Below are 27,401 nucleotides of genomic sequence, written 5' to 3'. Positions count from 1 at the left end.
ATGCGGCTGCTAAAACTGACTATAACCGATCCTTATAAGGACATCCAGAAACCATTTAAGACGTTATTTTAGAAGTTGCCTGTGTATATTTCTCTGTGAGCTCCCTAAATTCAATTTGCAATAAGGTAAAGAATACATATTATTATTACTAACACATTAATAACTAGTTCTATGAGCAACTGGGGATAAAAACCAGTCATTTCCATAGGAGACCACTCAATATTTGGTTAAAAACATCTTGGAGATGGAATAAACTCCTGAAATTAAATTTAAAAATAAAACATTTTTGCCTCTTGGTGATTGCTGAGGAGCAGTTAACATAGTTGTAAGCCTCAAAGTTATGTTACACAGTAGTTCTGCCATTTATAGTAAGGTCTTCATTGAGCAGTTTACCAGAATATTTCAACACAGAGGCAAAAATTTGATCAAGGGTAAAAACGAACAACACAAACGTGCCTTTGCAGCAGCATCTTCAGCTTCCCGTTTATGTTTGCTGATGTTGTGGTCCAGTTCCTTAATTTTAAGCTGAGATTCATTGTTTTGCTCCTTATGTTTTGCTACTTCTGCATACTTAGCTTTAACTATGCTGTCTTGGGCTGTTATCACTTCTTTTTGCTTGGTCACCTCTTCTTGAGCTTTATTTACTAACTCCTGAAACAGATCATTAGAAGACAACATATAGCAAGGTAAGATGGAGACATTTTTAGTTTACTGAAAGATCATCTAACAGACTTTTGGGCAAGATGGCAATGTGATTACAGACAGGTAGTCATCTAACCCTCTACATTTTATATCCCCATTAAAATGACTAATGAATTTACAGATAAGTGAAAACTTGTATTACCACTAGAAAAAAAAAAAGGATGGGATGTACTGTTCATGCTGAAAGCAACAATGTTTCTGCAAGATACAGTGTAACTGGGATCACCTTGGGGAGGAGGGACTACTGGAATCTGACCTGTGAGGTCTCTCAAAAAAGTGGCGTTTTGGGGAGTTTACAAGATAATATGACAGACTCCCAAATGACATTTATTAGGAGGGGCAAAGAACAGGGGTGGAAGCAGGTAAGCTGGCATTTGTTCCTTTCCCTTCTATAGAAGTAAGCCATAGGGACTTTACCAGTGGCAGTAGAAAGTCAGTGTTTGGTTCTAGCAGAGGGATCAAAACGGAGATATGGAAGAGGAAGAGAAACTTTTTTGAAGAAATGGATCTGTGGCACAAAGAAAAACTTCTTGCTTTGACTTTTACTATCCCCTACCTCCCGAGGTTGAAGTTATTCAACCTCCAAAGTGATAATTACAGCTGGGATTTAGTCTATCAACTCTCACCTCCTCCCCCTCAAACCTCTTTGCTAGATCTTAAAAGTCCTTCTGGTAAAAAGATATGGTCACAGACTCACACAAATGTCTGAAAACAAAAAAACCTAGCTCAACTCAGATTTAGGTAGAGGGAAAACAGATTAAGTAGAACAACCTGCTAAAAGACTGAAGAAGCATAGATCTCTGTAAGTGATGAAAAGCACCAGTAAAAATTTAGGAATTTTTTAGGCATGCTCACTAGAAAACAAGATCATTTTGAGCAGTAAACAATACTTGACATTATGGTTAGGTTATGAATGTGCCATAAATGCTTTAATTTCCTTATAATGTTTTATAATGTTTAATTTGTCTCACTTAACGTCCTTTGCAGGAGGAAGATAAATCACAGCATTCAGCTAAAAAACCCAAAACAAAAACCCATGACAAAATCGTGTTTATGAAGAAGATTCCCTCATGCCTAGAGGTTGAAGATTGCATCGCAGGTATGACTGTTTCAATCTTTACAATGGTAAGAAAAAAACAAGGAAATCTATCACTTAAGATTGAGCAAAAATAAAATTTTACTTTTGTTTGAACCTAATTAGTTAGTAGGCAATTTCTCTTCTTAGCTCCCTGAGAGTGTCCTTAGTTACTATTATCAGCAAATGGAAACAATTTAGAATGTAAAGCCTGAAAAAACAACCTTTACAAACTAAGTGATCCACTTTATAGTTTTCCATAAAGAGAAATGGATGCCTTCTTTTATAGAAATATGTACATGTTTTGATTTTATCTTTATTTAGATTAAGGAAGAAGTGGCTTATTTTACTTCCACATTTCTCTTTAGTAACATGACATCTAATTTTTTAAAATCCCACAACATGATGTCCATGAAAGATGGTAGAAAATATGGAGGAATGAGATGAAAAATGAGATTAAAAGACAAGTCAGAAGGCAGAAAAGAAACTGTAGAAAATGTAATCAGAAACACAAAGCTGAAAAGCATTTCTATTCCTTATCTTCAAAAAGAGTAAATAATTGTTATTCTGCTATTGGTTTGATAAATAATGTGTTAAAAAAAAAAAACAAACTTGAATTTAACCACAAACAGAATGAAGAGGAAGGAACTACTTTCTAAAACACTGCATGCTACAACAATTAAAACAATCATCTCAAGGGAAAAACAACAGAAAATGTAAAAGCTGATGACAAAAGGCGAAAGCACACTTTACTATAATGTACGTAAAATGGATGGAACTCCCCTGTTAAAAGCTGTTATATTTTAGTTAACATGAAGATCAATGATATATTACTTACAAAAAGAGTATCTACATAGCCACACAGCAGAAAACTTAAAAATGAAAGTTATATTGAAAAAACAAAAGTGGGTACACTTTGTAAAGCATAGTGACAATATTTAATAACACTACTGTATATTTGAAAGTTGCTAAGAGTACATCTTGAAGTTCTCATCACAAGAAAAAAAATTCTGTAATTATGTATGGTTACTAGACTTATTGTGGTGATAGTTTCACAATGTATGCAAATATTGAATCATTACGTTGTACACAGGAAACTAATATAAATGTTATGCTAATTATATCTCAGTTTTAAAAAGTAGGAGTAGAAATAATACGAAATAAAACAATTCAAGTTCAGAATTTAAAAACAGGGTTAAGAGGGTATCCAATATTCATGAGGGACCATTTCTAATATTTGTAGATAATAGAAATGTCTTCATAACATTTGAAAGCCCCTCAGTCCCAAATCCACCCTTTACTTCCTGCTTCTGAGATGGGGACATTTCTCCCTTGCCAGGTGCAACAGTATGAAGCCTCATCAGTAAAGGATGCTATAGGGTCACTGTAGAAGGAAGGGGCTTTACTTCTTCGGTCCAATGTGCTTTTCTCAAAGGCAAGCTTGTCATGTGCAGGGGCTAGCAGCTTTCATGGCTTCCCCTGGCATCCCAGCAAGTCCGCAGGCTGGGCACCTCTCCATGGCACCCTGGAAAGCTATTTCCCAGCAAGTGCCCCTGTGTAGCACTTTCCTATGCATGATTTCCCCTAGTACTCCACCAAACTCCACCACCAGTGGGCCACAGTTATCTTCTACAAGTAGATGTGGTTCTCAGCCCTGCAGGTAAAATGGGGCTCCTTTCCAGATTTGTTTCTTCCAAGGGTGCACTGCCTCAGCCTTATGGGTAACGCTGTTCCCTGTATCTGCTGTTCGTATAGTCTTTAGAGTTTTCTTTATCTCTTAGCAATCAATGCTGCATCATTACAAACTCCTGTTATAGTTAATAATTTTTATTTAAACTTTGCCTGGTCAAATTACTGTGTAGTTTTTGTCTTCTGAATAGACCCGGACCAAAACAGTCAGTAATATTATTTCAGGTCTCTTTCTGGATTGGTACTCATAATTTTAACTCATCATGACAGGAGTGAAGAGACCATAAAGTCTCTAAAGACCTCTAAAGTCAAACATCTTCAAGCCACCATTTCAGAATTAGATTAACATTTGTAATTTCTCTAATATGGTTAGTAAATCTTACCTTATTTTTAGCCACCTCAGCTGCCATTACTGCAATCTGACCTTCATAGGATTTGATAGCTTCATTTACAGCTTCAAGCTGTTGTTCATTGGATGCATGCTCTCTCTTGAGCTCTTCTAGCTCCAGGGTGATAGCTTCAACTTCCTATAAGAAACACAGCATCTGGGCATTCAACAGGTTATTAACTACTGAAAAATAAATACATGCATGTCAACAAAATTAGTAAGATTCTCAAGCAAGTAAGACCCATAGCTTAGTTACTCAACTACCAAAACATGTAAGCTACTTCTAAAGAAGAAAGGGGAAAGGAAATTTATTTTTCTATATTAAAAAAAAAGACAAATGTACATACAGTTTTTAAGGGTTCAAAGAACTTTGTATAAACTATATCCTTTATCCTTTTATTCCTATAGGGATAAACGATGTACAGTTCTACACAGCAGATAAATTAATAGAGGTAAAGCCTTTTTAAACAATTATTCAGTGACAAAAAAATTAGTTTCTTAATTTTCTTCTTTCCCATTATAGCCTTTAGTTCTTTAGAAAATACTGTGCAAGCTATGAAAGAATCATAAGGTGGGTTAAAAAAAACAAACAAAAAAAAACTATGAACAAAAGTTAGACTTAAGTGAAATTGTACAGAATAGTGATTGAGCACAGCCTCTGCAGACAGAAAAACGCAGGTCAAATTCCAGCCTTGGCACTATCCAAAAGATATAATCAGATATCACCAGTCTATGATCGAATAGCACTTTGTAAATATAACATGCCTGGTCTTACATCATTCTTTCACAGTTTATGTATGTTCACGAAGATGATCAAACAGAAATGTCAACAGTGAATCTCTGATACGACACAGCTCTGCGTACATGATATGAGCTTTGGTCCACTCTTGAATGAAACATTTACCAAAAGGCAACTTTGCTCTTTCTCCAAAATTAGCAAGCCAATGCAACCCCTACTCAAAATTACATAACACTTAATTCCAGGGTTTCAGAGTAAAGCATATTTTAATTTGACTCATAAGATGTGTAATGTGTCTCCTAAAGAAGTACATCTCACTTTTGGATTTTGTGATAAATACCGATGAATAAGGCCAAGGCCAACCAATGGTGCTCTACCACCTTCAGTTCTATTCTGATGTTCAAAGATTAGTTCCATTTCAAAACAAAGTTATTACCTGTTGTTTTTCTTTCATTTTCTTGGTAGAAGCATCTGCTTTAGTTTTGGCACAATCTAGTTTTTTCTGTGCATCCTTCAGTTCTCTCTCTCTCTCAGCTTCTGCGTTTTTCATTTTATTCTCCAATACTTCATATTTTTCTTCTGCTTTTTTTTGAATTTCTTTGGTGTTTTTTAAGGTCTCCTCACTTTCCTCTGCATCATAAAGCAGGTAAATATGCCTATGTGAGGTCTTCCAACAACTATTAACAGGTATAGATATTAATGGCTTACAAATTCAACTTTTAATAGAAGAAAAGGTATGGAAAGTTGGAGCCAAGAGTTTAAAAAAAAAAATCAACTGTGCTAACCTTATTCTAGAAATGGTATATTGAAACACAGATCATGCCTAAGAGCCATACTTGAATTATCTAATGATCTGTAAAGAAATTATTTCCAATCACATGAAATTGAGTAACATAAACTTTACCTACAACTTAACTTATAAAAAGATCACAGACCATCTATTTTGGGCTTCCCTGGTGGCGCAGTGGTTGGGAATCTGCCTGCTAATGCAGGGGACACGGGTTCGAGCCCTGGTCTGGGAAGATCCCGGCGCAGTGGTTGGGAATCTGCCTGCTAATGCAGGGGACACGGGTTCGAGCCCTGGTCTGGGAAGATCCCACATGCCGTGGAGCAACTGGGCCTGTGAGACACAACTATTGAGCCTGCGCGTCTGGAGCCTGTGCTCCGCAACAAGAGAGGCCGCGATAGTGAGAGGCCTGTGCACCGTGATGAAGAGTGGCCCCAACTTGCCACAAGTAGAGAAAGCCCTTGCACAGAAATGAAGACCCAACACAGCAAAAATAAATAAAATAAATTAATAAACTCCTACCCCCAACATCTAAAAAAATATATATATATCACAGACCATCTTTTAGACCATCTTTTTATATGACTGTATGCTTCCTAACATCAGAACTGAGTGTGTAACTATGGTATTTTCTTTTTATTTTAGTTATAAGAAAGCTTACAATTTACTTCATAAGCAAGCTTACTTAGTGTTCCTTGCTCCTTTATTTTTATTCAAGGAATCTTTTATTAAAGTAGAGAAGCACTGTGAGAACATGTCTAGGATGAAGCATAGGAAACATATTACCTCTAAATTTATAAATTTAAAAATAAAAAAGTAAGACAGAATGAGCATGTGATGGTCACAACTGACATACACTGTTAAGCGTTAGGACCTAGGTACAAATATAACCCTAAAAGCCATGATTAGACAATTTCCTATACTACTTTTCATTGTAGAAATGTCATTCCAAGAAATCAAAAAAGAAATAAAAAAATACTTTGTCACAAATGAAAATGGAAATACAACATACCAAAACTTACATCATATGTAGCAAAATCAGTTCTAGCTATGAGTGAAGTTCATAGCAAAGTTCATAGCAATAAATGCCTACCTAAAGAAACAAGAAAAATCTCAAACAGCTTTACACCAAAAATCTGTTGTATTTCTATACACTAAATAATCCCATTTACAACTGCATCAAAAAGAAGAACAAAGCCCAAAGTTAGTAGAAGGAAGAAAATAACAAAGATCAGTGTGGAAATAAATGAAATTGAGACTAAAAAGAAATAGCAAAAAAAATTAATGAAACTAAGAGCTGGTTCTTTAAAACTGCCAAACTTTTAGCTAGACCTAAGGAAAAAAAGAGACTCAAAGTCAGAAATAAAAGATGAGATGTTACAACTGATACCACAGAAATATAAAGAATCATAAAAGGTTACTATTAACAATTTTACACCAACAAACCAGACAACCTAGAAAAAATAAATTACTAGAAAATACAACCTATCAAGATTGAATCATGATGAAACAAAATCTGAAAAGAGATTATTAGGAGATTTAGTAAGTAATCAAAAACCTCCCAACAAACAAAAGTCCAGGACTAGACGGCTTTACTGGTGAATTCTAACAAACATTCAAAGAAGAATTAATACCAATCCTTCCTTCTCAAATTCTTCCAAAAAGCAGACAAGGAAGAAATTGTTCCAAACTCATTTTGTGAGGCCAACATCATCCTGATATCAAAACCAGACAAGGGGGCTTCCCTGGTGGCGCAGTGGTTGGGAGTCCGCCTGCTGATGCAGGGGACACGGGTTTGTGCCCCGGTCCGGGAAGATCCCACATGCTGCAGAGCAGCTGGGCCCGTGAGCCATGGCCACTGAGCCTGTGCGTCCGGAGCCTGTGCTCTGCAATGGGAGAGGCTGCAACAGTGAGAGGCCCGCATACCACAAAAAAAAAACAACAACAGACAAGGACGCCACAAGAAAAGAAAATTACAGGCTATTATTCCTGATGAACACAAATGCAAAAATTCTCAACAACCTTAGCAAACTGTATTCAACAATACATTAAAAGGATCATACACCATGACCAAGTAGGATTTATTCCAGGGATACAAGTATGGTTCAACATCTGCAAATCAGTCAGTGTGATACATAATATTAACAAATGAAGGATAAAGTCATGGTCATCTGAAGAGCAGAAAAAGCATCTGAGAAAATTCAACATCTATTTATGATAAAAACTCACAATAAAGTGAGTACAGAGAGAACATACCTTAACAAGATAAAGGCTATACATGACAAGCTCACAGCTAACATCACACTCAACAGTAAAAAGCTGAAGGCTTTTCCTCTAAGATCAGGAAGAAGATAAGGATCCTTGCCTACTCTCCACTTTCATTTGACATAGTGTTGGAAGTCCTATAGCAATTGGGAAAGAAAAAAAATGCATCTAAACTGGAAAGGAAGAAGTAAAACTGTCACTATTTGCAGATGACGTATTATAAATAGAAAACCCTAAAGACTCCATCAAAAAACTGTTAGAAATAATGAGCAAATTCAGCAAAGTTGTAGTATAAAAAATCTGTTGTGTTTCTATACAATCCCATTTACAATTGCATCAAAAAGAAAATACCTAAAAATAAATTTAACTAAGGAGGTGAAGGACATGTACACTGAAAACTAGGAAACACTGATGAAAGAAATTGAAGACAGAAATAAATGGAAAGATATTCTGTGCTCACGGATTAGAAGAATATTGTTAAAATGTCCATACTACCCAAGGCAATCTACAGATTCAAGTCAATTCCTGTCAAAATTTCAATGGCATTTTCCACAGAAATAGAATAAACAATCCTAAAATTTGTATGGAACCACAAAAGACCCTAAACAGCCAAAGCAATCTTGAAAAAGAACAACAAAGCTGGAGGAATCATACTCCCTGTTTTCAAACTTTATTACAAAGCTAGAGTAATCAAAACAGTATAGTATTGATATTAAAAACAGACAGATCAATGGAACTACTGAATAGAGAACCCAAAAATAAACCAACACATACATGGTCGATTAATTTATGACAGAGGAGTCAAGAATATACAGTGGGGAAAAGACAGTCTCTTTTATAAATGGTGGAAGGAAACTGGACTTGCAAAAGAATGAAACTGGACCACTAAGACCATACATAAAAATTAACTCAAAATGGATTAAAGACTTGAACATAAGACCTGAAACCATGAAACTCCTAGAAGAAAACACAGGTGGTAAGCTCCTTGACATAGGTTTTGAGGATTTTTTTGGATTTGACACCAAAAGCAAAAATGAACAAGTGGGACTACATATCAAACTAAAAAGCCTCTGCACAGCAAAGGAAACCATCAACAAAATTAAAAGGCAAACTACCGAATAGGAGAAAATATTTGTAAATTATATATCTGATAACGGGTTAATATCTAAAATATATTAACTCATACAACTCAATAGAAAAAACAACCAAATCCAAAAATAGGCAGAGGACCTGAATACACATTTTCCACAGAAGACATACAGACGGTCAACAGGTACATGAAAAGATGTTCAACACTAATCACCAGGGAAATGCTAATCAAAACCACAATGAGATATCACTTTGACCATTAGAATGGCTATTATCAAAAAGACAAGAAGGGTTTCCCTGGTGGCGCAGTGGTTGAGAGTCCGCCTGCCGATGCAGGGGACACGGGTTTGTGCCCCGGTCTGGGAAGATCCCACATGCCGCGGAGCGGCTTGGCCCGTGAGCCATGGCCGCTGAGCCTGTGCATCCGGAGCCTGTGCTCCGCAACGGGAGAGGCCACAACAGTGAGAGGCCCGCGTACCGCAAAAAAAAAAAAAAAAAAAAAAGGGCAAATTAATAGAAAATTATTAAAATATTTAAATTGAAAAATGTTTTTAAATTAAAATATTTAAAGTAATTAATGCAGATAAATATATAATAAACACAAAAGCTGCTAAATACCTAAAGTAAGGTTATCAGTAGAAACAGATTAGCACCGAATGTTTTTGTCTTACCAATGATTTTTTTAAGAGCGTCTAATTCTTCCTGTTGCTTGTGATATGAGCTTTGCTGAAGCTTGGTTTGCAATAAATCTGCCTCCTCAGTTTTCATCTCCCATTGCTGTTTTAGTTGGCGATACCTTAAGAAAGAGAAGTTTATAATAAATGACAACAGTTTTTCTGATGTTAGAGACATGCTTTTAAATAACAGGCTCTTACCCAAAACAAACTCATACAACATAATATAAGATGCCACCGGTTACAAGACTTGTTTTGATAACTTCCGCATTTCTGAGGCATCAATTAAACTCAAGTTTGACTTGGCTACTGAAGGTAAACAACCCTAAATGACCAAGACCAATAGTAACTATCCAGAGAAATATTCTTAATTTTAGAAAATACCAATAATCTTTGAATAAATAGGTTTCCTTAAAAATAACTCCTCCCACTGATCCTTATCAAAAAGAAAAACTCCATAACAGCTCCCCATCACAAAAATAGAATACATAACAATTATATAAAATTTCAAAAATTTTGTAATCTATTAATCCCTAGTTTCAAATGTTAAAAAAATAATGTTCCCTACATTTTGTAAGGAGACTGGTAGTTTAAAATGGCACAGTATTGAACTTAAACATTTGCAAAGCACTTTTTTTGCAAACCCTATAATTCTCCCCCAGTTCTGGATGCTTCAAGTTATTACTTTGGAAGGTATTTCGCTAATTCAGCTGCAGTGAAATTTTAAATTACAGTAAATTCAAAGGTTGCCTGTCACTAGAAATTCATGAGGTTTGAGGAAAAAGTAAGGAAGCAACTTATAAAACATAAATACTCCCTTGAGTATTCTTGTCTGAGACTGCTTGACAGCATAATTTTAACGAGTCATTTTCCAACTCATTTAAAAATGTAAAGTGTAGAAATGTGCAAAAAGATATAAGCTATTTTCCTGATATGAGATATGAAAGAATGGCTTTAGTTGACCCTTCCACTCTCATTTTTCAAAATCTATTTCTCTTCCTTAACCTCTGGGCCACAATTAGTCTACAAGACATCTCTGCAGAATAATGATCCAGTATTGCTCAACAAAGTTAACAGTTCCAAGCCAAATGTGACCACAAACTCATTGCCTTGACAGAGCTTCCATATATCAGAGAAATCTTCTTGTATCTTTCTCACAGAAAAAGTTCATTCACTTTATGGCTAATGTATGTTAATGAAGGTAAAAGGCAAGCTTTACATGTATATAATGTTTGAAAGTGGGCATTTTGATACAGTTTACATCTTCAAATGGCCACTTTGACTTACTGTAGCAATCTTTTCCATATAATACTGTGTCCCAAAGAAGTCTTGGTACCATTCTAAGTTTTGATGATTTCAGAAGATGAATGCCAGAAGTTAACCAAAAAAAAAAAAATCACTTCAAGTTTTTTAAAATTTATTTATTTATTTTTGGCTGCGTTGGGTCTTCATTGCTGCACATAGGTTTTCTCTAGTTGAGACGAGCGGGGGCTACTCCTCATTGCAGTGCATGGGCTTCTCATTGCGGTGGCTTCTCTTGTTACGGAGCACGGGCTCTAGGTGCGTAGGCTTCAGTAGTTGTGGCTCCGGGGCTCTAAAGCACAGGCTCAGTAGTTGTGGCGCACTGGCTTAGTTGCTCTGCGGCATGCGGGATCTTCCCAGACCAGGGCTCGAACCAGGAAAGTCTCTCATTTCAAGGTTTTTATCTCTCTCTCTCTCTCTTTTTTAAAGCTTTATTCAGTATTGTGAATTCTAAATAAAATGTTTGATTTTTTTTGTGTGCAGTACATGGGCCTCTCACTGTTGTGGCCTCTCCCGTTGCGGAGCACAGGCTCCGGACGTGCAGGCTCAGAGGCCATGGCTCACGGGCCCAGCCGCTCTGCGGCATATGGGATCTTCCCAGACAGGGGCACGAACCCGCGTCCCCTGCATCGGCAGCCGGACTCTCAACCACTGCGCCACCAGGGAAGCCCTGATTTTAATTTTATCTCAGTTCCCATTTGCCATCTTCAGAGTGACTAGGAAAAAATTACAATTAAGCTTTCAAATACTGCACTTACTAAGTTTGTGGCATTTATAGTCCTGAAGCTTTTACAGCAAGTAAGGACTGTTCTCCTGGATAACCACACGGTGAGTTCACTCACATCATTCCGGTATTTATTCAACAGTCTTCTCAGTAAGGCTTTCCCTGCCCACCCCATATAAAATTTCAACACCTCTTTCTTTGCCCTGGATAGTTCATATCTCCTTTACTATTTTATTTTTTCTTCTTAGAACTTAGCATTATCTAACATACATTTTACCAGTTTACCTTTTTATATTGTCTGTTGCCCAGCTACACATATCAAAACAAGATGAAGAGGTTTATCTGTTTGACTCCCTGCTATATTCCCAGCTCCTCAAAGAGTACTTGGCATGAGGCACACAACAGTAAATAACGTTAAGTGACAAAAAAAGGTTACATTAAATAGCATAGTACCAATTTTGAAAAAAAAAATGGCATACACATATTGTGTCATACACAAAATATGTATCATACACAAGCAGAAGTAATGTTGAAAAGTACGCATACATACCTATATCCACACCCACACAGAAAATACACTGTAAGTAAACACTTTAATTCTAGCAGTGACTTTTGACATGAACTTGTTTAACTTCTCCATAGGAAACTTAGCGATCTTCAACATCTACAGGACAGCCATAATGCTGCAAAACCTAGTGCAGACACCCAATCAATGCTATAATATTACATCATTTCAAATCAAGGACTCAAGTATCCTCTGGCATCAACCTCTAGAGTATCTATGGATTTCCTCACTAATCCCAGCAGAATGTTAACAGAGTGTATCTCAGCAGAAAAAGGGGAATATTTGGCTGATTTTTCTTTCCTTCTTTTAATTAGCTTTCCCCAATTTCTTAAAGACACTATTTATATTAAAAAAAACTGATGTTATCAACTCACAACTTATTCAATAATACCAAGGTTATTATTAAAAAAGTCAGAAGTATTTCTTTTTGTTTTGTTTTGTTTTTGTTTTTGTGGTACGCGGGCCTCTCACTGTTGTGGCCTCTCCCGTTGCGGAGCACAGGCTCCAGACGCACAGGCTCAGCGGCCATGGCTCACGGGCCCAGCCACTCCGCGGCATGTGGGATCTTCGCGGACCGGGGCACGAACCCGTGTCCCCTGCATCGGCAGGCGGACTCTCAACCACTGTGCCACTAGGGAAGCCCAGAAATATTTCTTTAAATAAAATTTTCTTTCATCTTCTACCATCCAAATCTTTGACCAAGAAAATTTTTAAATACAGCTTAATCCAACCAAAGTCTTACTTTTCAGCAGTGTTTTTAAGGCCTGCTAATTCCTCTTCTAGAGCCTGTAGCTCATTCTCCTTGATTCTCAGCTCATCTTGAACATCTTTGAGTTCTTGAAACTTGGTTAAAATAGAAGCTGCCTGGGATCGAGCACCTGACAGAGGCAAATTGAAACAGGGCTTTGACACCAAGTTACCATGTATTTAGTAAGCAATAAAAACTTTTCTGAGAGAATTATACTTGAAATAATTCAACAGCCAATCTTTAGTAAGTTTATGAAGCTACAGAATTCACTTCATCATTTGAATCTTAGGGCATACATACTTGATAACAAATACTTCTAAGTAGATGTGGTGGATTATTTATTCAAAATAATCATTGCCCTTGCCTACTGGGCCCATCCCTCCCAGGTCCATTTCCCTCTCTACTGTCATCAGGCTTAGCCATGTGCTTTGCTCTAGCCAACCAGTGGGAAATGTACCTCTTCTGAAAGGAAGCTTTAAGAGGCAGCACATAATTTACCATGTTTTCCCCTTCCCTTCCCATGAGAAAAGTATGTTCACAAAAGGGACTTACTTCTCGGTCAGCCTGGGTCCCATAATGAGAATAACATGGAGCAGAGACAAGTGACCCACAGTTAATGTAGCATAATTATGGAATAAACTTGTAAGCTACTGAGATTTGGGAGCTGTTTATTACCACATCATAATGTGGTCTAAACTCGATGTAGCAGCATAAACTGGTTTCACCTTACGTGCACTATAACTGTCTGCCAGTAACAGGCTGAGGTGTTAGGTTGGCAAGAAAACTCTAGGTATGATGGGAGGATGCAAAGGTCAATTAGCAATGCTATTGTGAGCACTTTGTTTATATGATATGGGGTTACATATTTGCCATCTCTTAAGCAGGAATTGTAAGAACCTCCAATTCAATGAAATCTAAAATGTTTCTTCTATTTTAGATATTTAAAAATATTTGGTCTCTATCTTCCAATTGCAGATGCTAGTCATCTTGTACACTGGGGAACTTGATACTATATCATGGAATTCATTATATTGGCTGTTTTCTTGGCCTAGAAAGAAATTAAGACACTTGATATCTCGAGAGGTATCCAAGTCTCTTGGTTTGGTTAAAAGCACAAACTCTGTAATCAGACCACCTGAGTTCAAATTCTGAGCTCTGCCACTTACCAGCAAGTTACTTAATCAGTCTATACCTTAGTTTCTACAACTGTATAATGGAGATGATAGTAATGTCTACCTTATGGTTGCTATAAGGATTAAATAAGCTAATCATTTAAAGTCCTTAGAATAGGGCTTTATAGAATGATAGAAATGTTCTATATTTGCACTGTCCAATTACCCACTAACCACTTGTGGTTACTGAGCCCTTGAAATATGACTAGTGCAATTAAGGAAATTATTTTAATTTTATTTAATTTTAATTATCTTATTTTGGTGTAAAGAGCCACATGTGGCTAGTAGCTACTGTTTTGGACAGTACAGTCTTACAACACTGCCCAGTACACAATAAGTACTATTTAGTGTTTGTTATTTATTACATGGTCACTTGACACGGATCTGGAAACTCAGTGTTGCAAATATTAGAACAAGAAATATATGGTCATTATCTCAGAATTCCTTACTTAAGGCATTCAGGCAGATTTAATTTTTTGTTTTACTTTTGACAGGAGCAGTAACATATACACAAATTAGAAGTTAACGTGTTTCCTAAACGAGAAGTGGGTTAGTTAAGCTACAAATGTACTGACTAAAAAGACTTCATATCCTAGTGACAAGAATATCTTAATAAGACAAAAAGCAAGAGAAAATAAATGGGAATAGACTTAAGATGAATAAGAAAAGCTATAGGACTGATTACTAGCCTATGAGTTCCTTCAGGACAATGACAGTGTAGAATTTCTCAATTAATATTAAGCACCTGTCACAAAGTAGGTATTCAAAAGAAAACTCAATCCTTTGATTAGGAATAAAACACTGGATTAACTCATTCCAAGCCCAATATTTCCTGTTTAAAAAAAAAAACCCCATCCTATCTACCACGCAGAATTGTGAGGACAAAATGATATAAAACCTACCTCCACTCAACGTCCCGTGAGGATCAAATACATCACCTCCTAGAGTTACGGTTCTAGTCATTATCCTTTTATCGAAAGCTACCTTTTTTGCATTATCCATATTGTCACAAACAAATGTTGTTCCAAAGACAAATTCCATTGCTTTCTGAAGTTCTGGTTTGTATTCAACCAGGGAAAGAGCCACATGAACATTATTAGGGCCAACCTGGGGGAAAACAGTTACGTCGTGATACATATTACTCCTTTCCTTTCAAATATTATTTTATAAAATAGTAAGAACTGCCACAACAGAAACTGAATACCTATCCAGCACTACAACTCCTTTTGAATTTTCTAAAATGCTATAGAAAACAACACTTTTAGAAAAAAACAATTCCAAGTTTAAACACTGAAAAATCTAAGTAAAACATTTAGCTAGAATACCAGTCATTATGAGAGTTTCGATCAAGCAGAAGCCACTACCAAGTTTCTAAATTCAAAGTGGATTATTTGAACAAACTTTTTTTTTAACATCTTTATTGGAGTATAATTGCTTTACAATGGTGTTAGTTTCTGCTTTATAACAAAGTGAATCAGTTATACATATACATATGTCCCCATATCTCTTCCCTCTTGTGTCTCCCTCCCTCCCACCCTCCCTATCCCACCCCTCTATTGAACATCCTTTCTTAATTAAAGTACATCAATTTCTGGATCAACACAATTACATAAAATGTTTTGCTTCAATTATTAACTTGGTTGTTCCAAAGTGAATACTTTTTCATTCAAATAAAACATGCTAAGGCAACCACCTGCCAGTTACAGAAATAAAAACAATTGAGTAAAAAAAATCTTTTAAAATCCTTCAATCTTTTATTTTGATCCAACTGTCTTTTCAACCTTTGTTTATAATGTCTACCTCTGCCCACATTTTTAGAACAACTTAGCGTACTTTATGGAGCTTAGTAGTAGCAGAAATCATAATGAAGGCAGCTCTATGTAACATATGTTCAGCAGTGTCCTCTGACATAGCAGTTACCATTAAATGGGTCTGGCTGAGGGATCTGGGTAGAAGTGCTTTTGTTGTTACTTAAAACCCCAATTGACTTCTAACACTGGAACTTGACATAGGACTAAAATAACTTCCAAAACCTTCTAGACTCTAAGGTGATTTTTCTAAGTAAAGGATGTAAATACTAACCAAAATTACCACCTTTCAATTACTCTGTACTTATCTTTCTTCTTCTGATAGTAAACAATTTTCATTGAAGGCGTCTCAATTTCAAGAAATATACTATCCATTTAGTATCTTAATTATACATGCATTTTCAGGTTTCATAGAATTTTCTTTTCAACTCATGCACTTGGAATGCCTGCTCAATAACTGATATCACTGCTGAATGTTATGATTGGCTTCATGTTTTTACCAAATATTATGCAACCACAACAGCCTTTTAAATGTATTTCCTTGTACTCATCTGTTTACTAGTAACCACACCACTTTAGATCTATCTCAGCAGCTGACTGCATATACTGGTTACCTGCTTTGTATGTTCATAGGTTGGTAAGCAATCTAGAAAAGCTCTAATAGAGAAGCATCTCTGCAAGATGGATGGATACCTTCCATAACGGTTGTCACTGTAGTCAGTTTAAGTGTGCCTGGCATGAAAAAACCTGAAGAATTCTTGTATTTATCTATAAGCTCTATAATTCAATTTGGAATTCAAAACTTTTAACATTTAATGCCACCTGATAGTCATGTGACTTAGGTTTAAAGACATTCTAGAAGATGGCAGAGTAGGGTGACGTGGAACACACCTCCCCACAAATATATCAAGAATACATCTACAAATGGAACAATTCTCACAGAGCACCTTCTGAATACTAGCAGAGGACCTCAGACACCTGAAAGGACAAGAAAGATCCCCATGTAACCAGGTACGATGAAAGAAATAAAAAAGAAAAGAGGAAGTGGGATGGGACATGTACCCCTTGGAGGGGAGCTGAAGGAGAGGAGAGGTTCCCACACCTGGGGAGATACCCTCACCAGTGGGGAGATCAGATGGGACAGGAGGGGAGCTTCGAGGGCTCAGAGGGAAGTATAGCAACCAGTCTGTGACAGGCAGGACAGAGTGAGACCTACACGGACAGTCCGTGCCACAGTCGTGCGCACCCCAGCCTGAGACATGTGTGGTGGTACGGACAGGGGCTAGGCGCTGGAATGTGGGGTTTGGAGAGCTGACCTGGGGAGAGGACCACTTCTGTCTGCATGGAGTCAGCCTGAAGGGATAGGAGCAACCAGGAATGTTCGTGGAAGAAGCCCCAGCTACCACAGAAGCAAAGCGCTGTTGTTGAGCGGTGTGCGAAGGACACAGCCGCCACTGCAGCCTCTTTCCCCCCGCTGCAGGCACTACGAGGGGCTCCCGCCTGGGCAGCCCCCACATCCTGACCACTGCCCTGGCCCCCTCCCACCTGGGCGGACCCAAGCACCTTGACCGCTGCCCTGGCCCCCTCTTGCCTGAGTGGCCTCACAAGCACCAGTCACCACTCTGGCCCCCTCCTGCCTGGGCAGGCTCATGTGCTCAGGGGCAGCCTCAGGAGCAGAGGCTGGTAGGTCTGAGCCCCAGGGGCCATGTGACTAAGGAAGAAGAGCTGACGTCTCTCCTCGCAGCTTTGTCAACCATGGATTTACACCTCTGCTGCCGGCTTTGTAAATTTACCACCTACAGAATATCCAAACAGACAACGAGTGCTCCTGCAGCTGAGACAGGTCTGCCTTTAGCAGCTGTGGGCTTTGTGTGGGTTGAACCAGGCCAGGGTCTGAGCTGCCTCCATAGGTCCCACAGCAACTCCATGTGCATGACTGCTGCAGTCCTGGCACCTGACTTCAGTGGATGTACATTGGTGGCCTGGTGAAAACAATGCTTTAGAGACACCAGGGCCAACTGCCAGCATACCCACAGTTAAGGGGACGAGAGCAGGGCCAACAACAGTGTACTTTGTGAGCCAGCACAATGGGTGGAAGGTGACACAATAGAGCACAATCACAGGTGAACAACTCCAGAGGAGGAATAGTCAGTGGTTTCTCTCCCAGTGGGAGAGAAATCCTGCCTACCTCACACCGCAGATCAGAAACACAGCTCAGAAACAGATCTGGGGGCTTCTACTCCAACAACTAGGAAGCAGACCCTGCCCCTGACGGCAGTGACAACCACAGAGGAAAGTGGAGGCCCTGCTCAATATCTAGTGCAGGCTCTGGTCACCACAACACTGGCCACTGCCACCGAATGAAGAAAAAAGAATGAGAAAAAATGAGGACAGTCTCAGAGACCTCTGGGACAACATTAAATGCAACAGCATTCACATTATAGGGGTCCCAGAAGGAGAAAAGAGAGAAAGGGTCTGAGAAAACATTTAAAGAGATGTAGCCGAAAACTTCCCTAAAATGAGAAAGGAAACACTCACTCAACTACAGGAAGCAAGGAGAATCAAATACAGGATGAACCAAAGAAGGAACACACCAAGACACATGTTAACCAAACTGACAAAAATTAAATACAAAGATAAACATTAAAAGTAAAAAGGGAAAAGCAACAAATAACATAGAAGGGAACCCCCATAAGGTTATCAGCTGATTTTTTGCAGAAATTCTGCAGGCCAGAGGGAGTGGCATGATATATTCAAAGTGATGAGAAGGAAAAACCTACAACCAAGAATACTCTACCCAGCAGGGCTCTCATTCAGATTCAACAGAGATCAAAACCTTTATAGACTTTCTGCAGGGTTTTTATCATAAATGGGTGTTGAATTTTGTCAAAGTTTTCTCTGCATCTATTGAGATGATCATATGGTTTTTCTCCCTCAATTTGTTAATATGGTGTATCACATTGATTGATTTGCGTATATTGAAGAATCCTTGCATTCCTGGAATAAAACCTACTTGATTATGGTGTATGATCCTTTTAATGTGCTGTTGGATTCTGTTTGTTAGTATTTTGTTGAGGATTTTTGCATCTATTGGCCTGTAGTTTTCTTTCTTTGTGACATCCTTGTCTGGTTTTGGTATCAGGGTGATAGTGGCCTCGCAGGCATACAGGGAACTTTCCTCAACATAATAAAGGCCATATATGACAAACCCACAGCCAACATCATCCTCAATGGTGAAAAACTGAAAGCATTTCCAATAAGATCAGGAATAAGACAAGGTTGCCCACTCTCACCACTATTATTCAACATAGTTTTGGAAGTTTTAGCCACAGCAATCAGAGAAGAAAAGGAAATAAAAGGAATCCAAATCAGAAAAGAAGAAGCTGTCACTGTTTGCAGATGACATGATACTATACATAGAGAATCCTAAAGATGCTACCAGAAAACTACTAGAGCTAATAAATGAATTTGGTAAAGTAGCAGGATAGAAAATTAATGCACAGAAATCTCTGGCATTCCTATACACTAATTATGAAAAATCCGAAAGTGAAATTAAGAAAACACTCCCATTTACCACTGCAACAAAAAGAATAAAATATCTAGGAGTAAACCTACCTAAGGAGACAAAAGACCTATACGCAGAAAATTATAAGGCACTGATGAAAGAAATTAAAGATGATACAAATAGATGGAGAGATATACCATGTTCTTGGATTGGAAGAATCAACATTGTGAAAATGACTCTACTACCCAAAGCAATCTACAGATTCAACGCAATCCCTATCAAACTACCAATGGCATTTTTCACAGAACTAGAACAAAAAATTTCACAATTTGTATGGAAATACAAAAGACCCCGAATAGCCAAAGCAATCTTGAGAACGAAAAAAGGAGCTGGAGGAATCAGGCTCCCTGACTTCAGACTATACTACAAAGCTACAGTAATCAAGACAGTACGGTACTGTCACAAAAACAGAAAGATAGATCAATGGAACAGGATAGAAAGCCCAGAGATAAACCCATGCACATATGGTCACCTTATCTTTGATAAAGGAGGCAGGAATGTACAGTGGAGAAAGGAAAGCCTCTTCAATAAATGGTGCTGGGAAAACTGGACAGGTACATGTAAAAGTATGAGATTAGAACACTCCCTAACACCATAAACAAAAATAAGCTCAAAATGGATTAAAGACCTAAAGGTAAGGCCAGAAATTATCAAACTCTTAGAGGAAAACATAGGTAGAACACTGTATGACATAAATCACAGCAAGATCCTTTTTGACTCACCTCCTAGAGAAATGGAAATAAAAGCAAAAATAAGCAAATGGGACCTAATGAAACTTCAAAGCTTTTGCACAGCAAAAGAAACCATAGGGCTTCCCTGGTGGCGCAGTGGTTGAGAGTCCGCCTGCCGATGCAGGAGACACGGGTTCATGCCCCGGTCCGGGAAGATCCCACATGCCGCGGAGCTGGTGGGCCCATGAGCCATGGCCGCTGAGCCTGCGTGCCCGGGGCCTGTGCTCCGCAACAGGAGAGGCCACAACAGTGAGAGGCCCGCGTACGGCAAAAAAAAAAAAAAGGAAACCATAAACAAGACCAAAAGACAACTCTCAGAATGGGAGAAAATATTTGCAAATGAAGCAACTGACAAAGGATTAATCTCCAAAATTTACAAGCAGCTCATACAGCTCAATAACAAAAAAACAAACAACCCAATCCAAAAATGGGCAGAAGACCTAAATAGTCATTTCTCCAAAGAAGTTATACAGATTGCCAACAAACACATGAAAGAATGCTCAACATCATTAATCATTAGAGAAATGCAAATCAAAACTATAATGAGATATCATCTCACACCAGTCAGAATGGCCATCATCAAAAAATCTAGAAACAATAAATGCTGGAGAGGGTGTGGAGAAAAGGGAACACTCTTGCACTGCTGGTGGGAATGTGAATTGGTACAGCCACTATGGAGAACAGTATGGAGGTTCCTTAAAAAGCTACAAATAGAGCTACCATATGACCCAGGAATCCCACTACTGGGCATATACCCTGAGAAAACCATAATTCAAAAAGAGTCATGTACCAAAATGTTCATTGCAGCTCTATTTACAGTAGCCAGGAGATGGAAGCAAACTAAGTGTCCATCATCGGATGAATTGATAAAGAAGATGTGTCACATATATACAAAGGAATATTACTCAGCCATAAAAAGAAACAAAATCGAGTTATTTGTAGTGAGGTGGATGGACCCAGAGTTTGTCATACAGAGTGAAGTAAGTCAGAAAGAGAAAGACAAATACCATATGCTAACACATATATATGGAATCTAAGAAAAAAAAAATGTCGTGAAGAACCTAGGGGTAAGACAGGAATAAAGACACAGACCTACTAGAGAATGGACTTGAGGATATGGGGAGGGGGAAGGGTAAGCTGTGACAAAGTGAGAGAGTGGCATGGACATATATACACTACCAAACGTAGACTAGATAGCTAGTGGGAAGCAGCCGCATAGCACAGGGAGATCAGCTCGGTGCTTTGTGACCACCTAGAGGGGTGGGATAGGGAGGGTGGGAGGGAGGGAGACGCAAGAGGGAAGAGATATGGGAACATATGTATATGTATAACTGATTCACTTTGTTATAAAGCAGAAACTAACACACCATTGTAAAGTAATTATACTCCAATAAAGATGTAAAAAAAAAAAACAACAAAAAAAGCTTTACAGACAAGCAAAAGCTAAGAGAATTTAACAGCACCAAACCAGCTTTACAACAAATTCAAAAGGAACTTCTCTAGGCAGGAAAAAAAACCAAAAAGGAGTCCACAACTAGAAGCAAGAAAATCACAAATGGGAAAGCTCACCAAGAAAGATAAACATAAAGTAAAAGTTGGAAATCATCCAGACACAAATACGGTATCAAAACCAGCAACTGTGAGAAGAGAAGAGTACAAATGCCAAGAAATGGGAAATGCATTTGAAGTTAAGAGACCAGCAACAGAAACACTCACAGATTTCAAAATCAAACTTATGGTTACCAAAGGGGAAACGTGAGGGAAAGTGATAAATTAGGAGATTGGGATTAACATATACACACTACTATAAATAAAACAGATAACTAACAAGGATCTACTGTATAGCACAGGGAACTCTACTCAATATTCCATAATAACCTATATGGGAAAATAATCTGAAAAATAATGGAGATATATATATATATATATATATATATATATATATATATATATATATAACTGAATCACGTAGATGTACACCTAAAACTAACACAACATTGTAAATCAACTATACTCCAATAAAAATTTAAAAAATAAAATAAGGACATTTAATACTACAACTTTAAAATATCAAAGGGTATTTTAGTCTTCCAACATTTCTATTCTCTCTCCATCTAATTTCACAAAAGCCAACTTATTCTCTTTGGTATCTTAACTTTTTTAAGCATGGTATCACAATAAAATTTTGTGCTTTGATATATGATTTAAATCCGAATTTACTTCAAAGGACAAAGCTAATGTCCTGTAATTAAAAAAAAAAAAAGTAAGATGCAGATAAAGCATATAAAAAAGACTTACAAGATTCTGAGCAACCCTCAGAGTTTCTGGAGCAATACGTCTGGCTGAAATTTTATTGAGTGGAATTATAGTATATCTACGCTTCAATTCCCCCTTTTCTAGTAGCTTTTTTCCAGTAACCTAAAACGTTGTGCATTAGAAATGAAAAAAATATTAATGACAGAGAACATTTAAATGGAATGAGTGCAAGTTTAGGAATCCATAATCAAATAAATGCTGAATGCCTACTATCCTGAACAATCAAAATTCTAAGATCGATAACATGCATTCTGGGCTCCTGAGTTAGCGTTACTCAGCCATAATAAAGAACGGAATACAGTTAATCAAATATAATCAATAACAGAATTAAAAAGTCATTAACTCTATAGTTTTACCCTGTAAAGATAAGCATCCAGCCTTAGGAGAAGCTTAAAACATCAAGAAAGTACCCAGTTCTACTAGGAACACATGATTTTTCAAGCTAAACAGCAATTATAGCTTTTCTTTCATGAAAATCAATTTACCTCTGTGTCTACTACAACATTGTAGAGTCGGTCCCCAGCCACCAATTCTAAAGCTGTGGTTGCAGAAGTATCTTTCACACTAAACAGTGAAGCTACAAGTCCTTTCACACAATTTCTATTCCAGTTCTTCTCTGGATCCCTAAAACAGAAAAGTGGACAAAAATTAATCTTAGATAAGAAAATAGAAAAAGTTGTACTTTAGTAGTCAAGAGCTCTTTCTGACAATAAAGTAATAGCACAAGAATCATATAGTTTTAATGGAACAAAAATTTTCAAATGTCTCAGATGACTAGCCAGCTACAGGCATACCTTTTGTGTTTCACAAATACTGCTGTTTTTTGTTTTGCTTTTTACAAATTGAAGGTTTATGGCAACCCTGCACTGTCAGCTGATAGTATTTTTTAGTAATAAAGCCTTTTTAAATTAAGGTATGTACATTGGTTTCTTTACACAGTATGCTACTATACACTTAACTATTGTTTTAAAATCAATTGAAAGATCTTTCAGTGTATATGTTTTCAATGTAACAAAAATAACTTTGATGTTCTAATCTTTGTAATACATATATTAAGTATTCCATGAAAAAAGAACCATACAGTAAAACAAACTAAAATGTTAATGTTTACAGTTATTTGATATTAATGATATAATAACTTTAAAGGAACTTTCCAACTGAGATTAAATTCCCCTCATTTTGGTTTTAAGATTAGTGGCATTAGTAGCCTTAAATTTCACAAGAATTTCCCCTGCCTACAAATCTGAAACATTCAATAAACATTTAAGGAAAATATATCAATTAAGGAAAAGCAGCTTACAATAACTTTCATACAAAAATATATCCTGGTTATTACCATGATGTTAGAATTCAATGTTTAGCTCTCTTACCTGTAGGCAAATCGAAGATTGGGAAATCTGGCCAAGAGAGCTTCATATGTTTCTTTCAATCTACTGATATCACGAGATAGCTGCCTGTGCCTTTCCAGAAGGCATTCCTCCTTGTTTTCTGAACAATAAGTCATAAGTAAATTGAAACCAAGTTTTAAAAACTCAAATATTCTACTGCTTTAAGGAAAATATTAGTAACCTCTATTTCCAAAGCATTTCTAAAAGCAAAATACAAACTTCTGGTAAGTATTAAATAAAAGCATGCTTGACATTGAAATTTCTATCAAGTGTCAAGTAGACATATTTCCAACACATAACACCATTTTCATGCCAAGAAACAACATATGAATTGGATACCTACTAATGTAGAAATATATAAATAACATTTTTGAGTTTTCAAGTGGCACTTCAGAGTGAATAAAGCAGGAAATTCTCAGTATTGAGCTTTCAAAAATTCAAAGGGTTGATTTATACTTATTTTTTGTGACTATATTTATAAATAATTCCTATACTAATACCCATTAATATTAATGGGATAAAATATTTCCTACTTGCTATTTCCTTTATTTAAGGAAGCTTCTATCAATAATCACTACTTCCTAATGATTTAACATCTTTAAAGGCCAACCTTCATAATTTAGCTTTTTCATTTCGGCTTCAAGTTTTTCTCTAAGTTTCTTCACAGCTTCTAAAGCTTCTTGATCCTTCCTATAGCCACCATCCATCTTCTTAATTTCTGTTTGTTTAGTCTTTAATTCTTGTTGGGCATGTTTCAACTTCATCTGAGCCTATAACAGAAAAATGTAACAGACTATATGAGGCAAACAGTGCTAGTGATAAAATGGCCACAGATTCAGATTGCTTTAAGAGACATCAGCCTTAAAAATGTAACTGTTTGGTCACTTGGATCAATATCTCAATAGATCATTTCCCAATGTTTTCACCTCAAAACACTACTCAGAATATAAATGAATAAAAGCTCCAATCATTAAATAATTTGCAATTTAAGTCCCTATTTTTAATATTTATAAAACTGATATCAATGAGCTCAAAAATTATATCAAAGAATAACTATCATTAGCTGGTTAAATTAAAAACAAAATAGAAAGCTATTTCTATCACTTTCTTCCCCCCTTTTCCACTTAGATATGCATGTTTGTATTTATGTATATATGTGTTGTATAATTAACTGTACGACTGTATTGAACAATGAGAAATAAAATTATACAGGAAAAGGAAGCTAAACTGACAGAAAAATTTAAAAGCTATAAGTCTGATATTTAAATGCTAGTTTATATAATTGAGCACTATTCCTTAAAACCATGAACTAGTATTCTAAGATCTAAATGACTGTATACTTCCTTTAAAACTGAATGGTGGACTTTTCCCAATATAAAATAAGTTAACAAAAAAAAACTGACCATCACCTTTTTTGTGACCATAATCTTCGAATGAAAAAGTTGCAAATATATAATAGAAAACCTTGAATGGGATTAATACACACACATCTGTGTATATTTTTAAAGATGAGTCCTCCATTAAAAAACAAATAAAAGAATGTACGTGTGTATATATACATTTTTTCTTTCTGCCATCAAAACTCCTGCGTTCATAGGACTTCTAAGCTGCACAAATATCTAAACAAATATGAAAACCATTTTATAGATCGAAAAGCCATTGAAGATTATGAAATCAGAGTAGGGAAACCAAAGACTGGAATGGGGGTAAATGGGAGGTAGAGATACTTCCAAGGAGGATACTACAAAGTTTCAGAAACAAAGTTTTAAAGAACTAAGTGTGGTGGACATAGAAATGAAGACATTTTTGTTTTCCTGTTAAAGCTTAAAACTTCAATTTTATGTCAATAAAATATCAAAAAGATGAAAACAAAATAACCTCAAATATTCTATACAATGCTGAAAGCAGAACAGAGCATTTATGGCACTTATAATTTCAATTAATCTATAAAGGTATTTTACGTTTTATAACATCTTAAACTAACATTGTCAACAGTTAGCAATCAACATATTTGAATTTCATTGTTTTAGGTGCTAAAGAGTGACAGAATATAGTAAACAATAAAAACTTCCTTGATATTGATCTGATTATTTTCAACATTTTATAACAACTGCCAAAGCATAATGTGAAGGAGCTTCTCAAAAAAAAAAGAAAATAAAAAAATTTAAAAAAACTGCAATCACATAGTGCTTACTGTCTATATTTACCTGTTTGGCTTCTGTCTGAACTTTACTTATGTCATTTTTACAGGCCATCATTTGACCAGCAAGAGTTGCTTCTGCTCCATCTTCATTACTGGACAGGCCAGCGGAAACAGCATTGAAGTGCTGCTGTGCAGCAGCCAAAGCTTCAGCATCTTTATTAGTTGCTTCTTGAAGGGCACTCAGCCCATCTGTCATCTTTTTAACCTCTTTTTCCTTTGCTGCTAAAGTTTTAGAATCCTTTAGGAAGAGTTTCAGATTGGAAAGTATTATATTTTAGAAAACCATCCATTTTCTTAAACACATATACCTTTATGTCATCAAATTTCACAGCAGTGAACATGGTAATTTAACCATCATAACTTTATACTTTATTCCCATTTTGAAATTCAGCCTTTCTCAGTTTTTAGGATAAATGTACCTCTTATCTTAATAATACTTTCATTCCATATGTTATAGTCAAATCTGGGAGACAGTGAACTAAAACATCATTGCAAATTTAAACAAACCACTTGAAAAAACTAAAAATCAAGTTCTAAACCTATAAAATTGAAATAATAACCACCCTACCCAAAGCTTCAAAGTAGAGATTTTAGGATTAAGAGCATGAATAGGAAAATAGAAGCTATTAAAGGCCATAAATTTAAGTGTTAAATAATTATGGGAACAGCATTACTAACAACACCTTTTAAGTTCTAGTAACCAGGTATCTAATGCTATGTAAGATACCAGCACTGAAAGAAAAAAAAAAGAAAAAAAAAATCTAGTCATAGTTACATGAAAGTGACCAGAAATTTTGGCTCACTTAATTCATGATTCATTGGATATTTATTAGATATGTACCAGGCATTATTCTAGACATTAAAGACACAGGGTCCTCAGGGAGCCTACATTTCTAAGGTGGAAGACATAGTAAACAAATAACTAAAGCAAGGTAAAGGGACAAGAAATGATGGAACTACTGTTTTAAGAATGATGAAGGAAGGCCTTTTGTGATGATATTTTGAGCAGAAACCTAAATGAAACAAAAGGAGTGATCATGCTAATACTAGGGGGACAGCATACTTGGCAAGCTCTGAGGAATATGCTTGGGTGTTAGAGGAACTGTGGTTGGAGCACAGTGAGCAAGTGAAAGCAAGGTAACTATTAAGGACACTACTGAGTATCCCTCCTGGGAGGTGATGGGTTCAACCAGGTTAGCAGTGAAGGAGGTGTGAAAGTGGCTGTATTCTGGATATACTTTTAGAGTCAACAGAATTTGTTGATGAACTAGATACCATAGAGTTTGAGAGAAAAGGGAAAATTCAGGAGGACTCCAGGTTCTGGAGTGAACAGCTAGGTTAATAGTGGTATCATTTACTTACATGAGAAAAATTCAGTAACTCAGGCAGGTTTGGGTAGGTAGGGAAAATTTAAGAGTTCTATTTTGGTTATGTTAAGTTTTAGACTCTAAAGTCATCCATATAAAAATGT

The 27,401-nt window shown here is 36.6% G+C and overlaps 1 protein-coding gene and 1 long non-coding RNA gene across 5 annotated transcripts in view; one reads left to right on the top strand and one right to left on the bottom strand.

Moving 5' to 3' along the window:
* Window positions 1–27,401, bottom strand: part of SMC2 (structural maintenance of chromosomes 2) — a 51,419-nt gene that overhangs the window by 12,242 nt on the left and 11,776 nt on the right. For all 3 annotated transcript variants that reach the window (XM_033431222.2, XM_033431221.2, XM_033431223.2), the window contains 11 exons: window positions 25,935–26,168; window positions 24,338–24,497; window positions 23,710–23,827; window positions 22,825–22,963; window positions 22,322–22,441; window positions 14,822–15,026; window positions 12,742–12,877; window positions 9,406–9,530; window positions 5,030–5,223; window positions 3,850–3,993; window positions 457–651 (listed from right to left, as the gene is read on the bottom strand). In XM_033431222.2, coding sequence (XP_033287113.1) covers window positions 457–651; window positions 3,850–3,993; window positions 5,030–5,223; window positions 9,406–9,530; window positions 12,742–12,877; window positions 14,822–15,026; window positions 22,322–22,441; window positions 22,825–22,963; window positions 23,710–23,827; window positions 24,338–24,497; window positions 25,935–26,168 — 1,770 coding nt within the window. The remainder of the gene's footprint in view (window positions 1–456; window positions 652–3,849; window positions 3,994–5,029; window positions 5,224–9,405; window positions 9,531–12,741; window positions 12,878–14,821; window positions 15,027–22,321; window positions 22,442–22,824; window positions 22,964–23,709; window positions 23,828–24,337; window positions 24,498–25,934; window positions 26,169–27,401) is intronic.
* On the top strand, window positions 647–26,099 carry LOC117201916 (uncharacterized). 2 transcript variants are annotated; one of them, XR_004484061.2, is made up of 4 exons: window positions 647–1,801; window positions 2,410–2,536; window positions 4,263–4,306; window positions 25,978–26,099. It is a non-coding gene; the product is annotated as an uncharacterized LOC117201916 (long non-coding RNA). The 2 variants fall into 2 exon arrangements; XR_004484060.2 differs by lacking the exon at window positions 2,410–2,536.

This window comes from Orcinus orca, chromosome 6, assembly GCF_937001465.1.
Source record: "Orcinus orca chromosome 6, mOrcOrc1.1, whole genome shotgun sequence".
NCBI classification, from domain to species: domain Eukaryota; kingdom Metazoa; phylum Chordata; class Mammalia; order Artiodactyla; family Delphinidae; genus Orcinus; species Orcinus orca.
The sequence above is the reverse complement of the archived record's forward strand: the minus strand, read 5'-3'. Positions and strand labels throughout refer to the sequence as shown.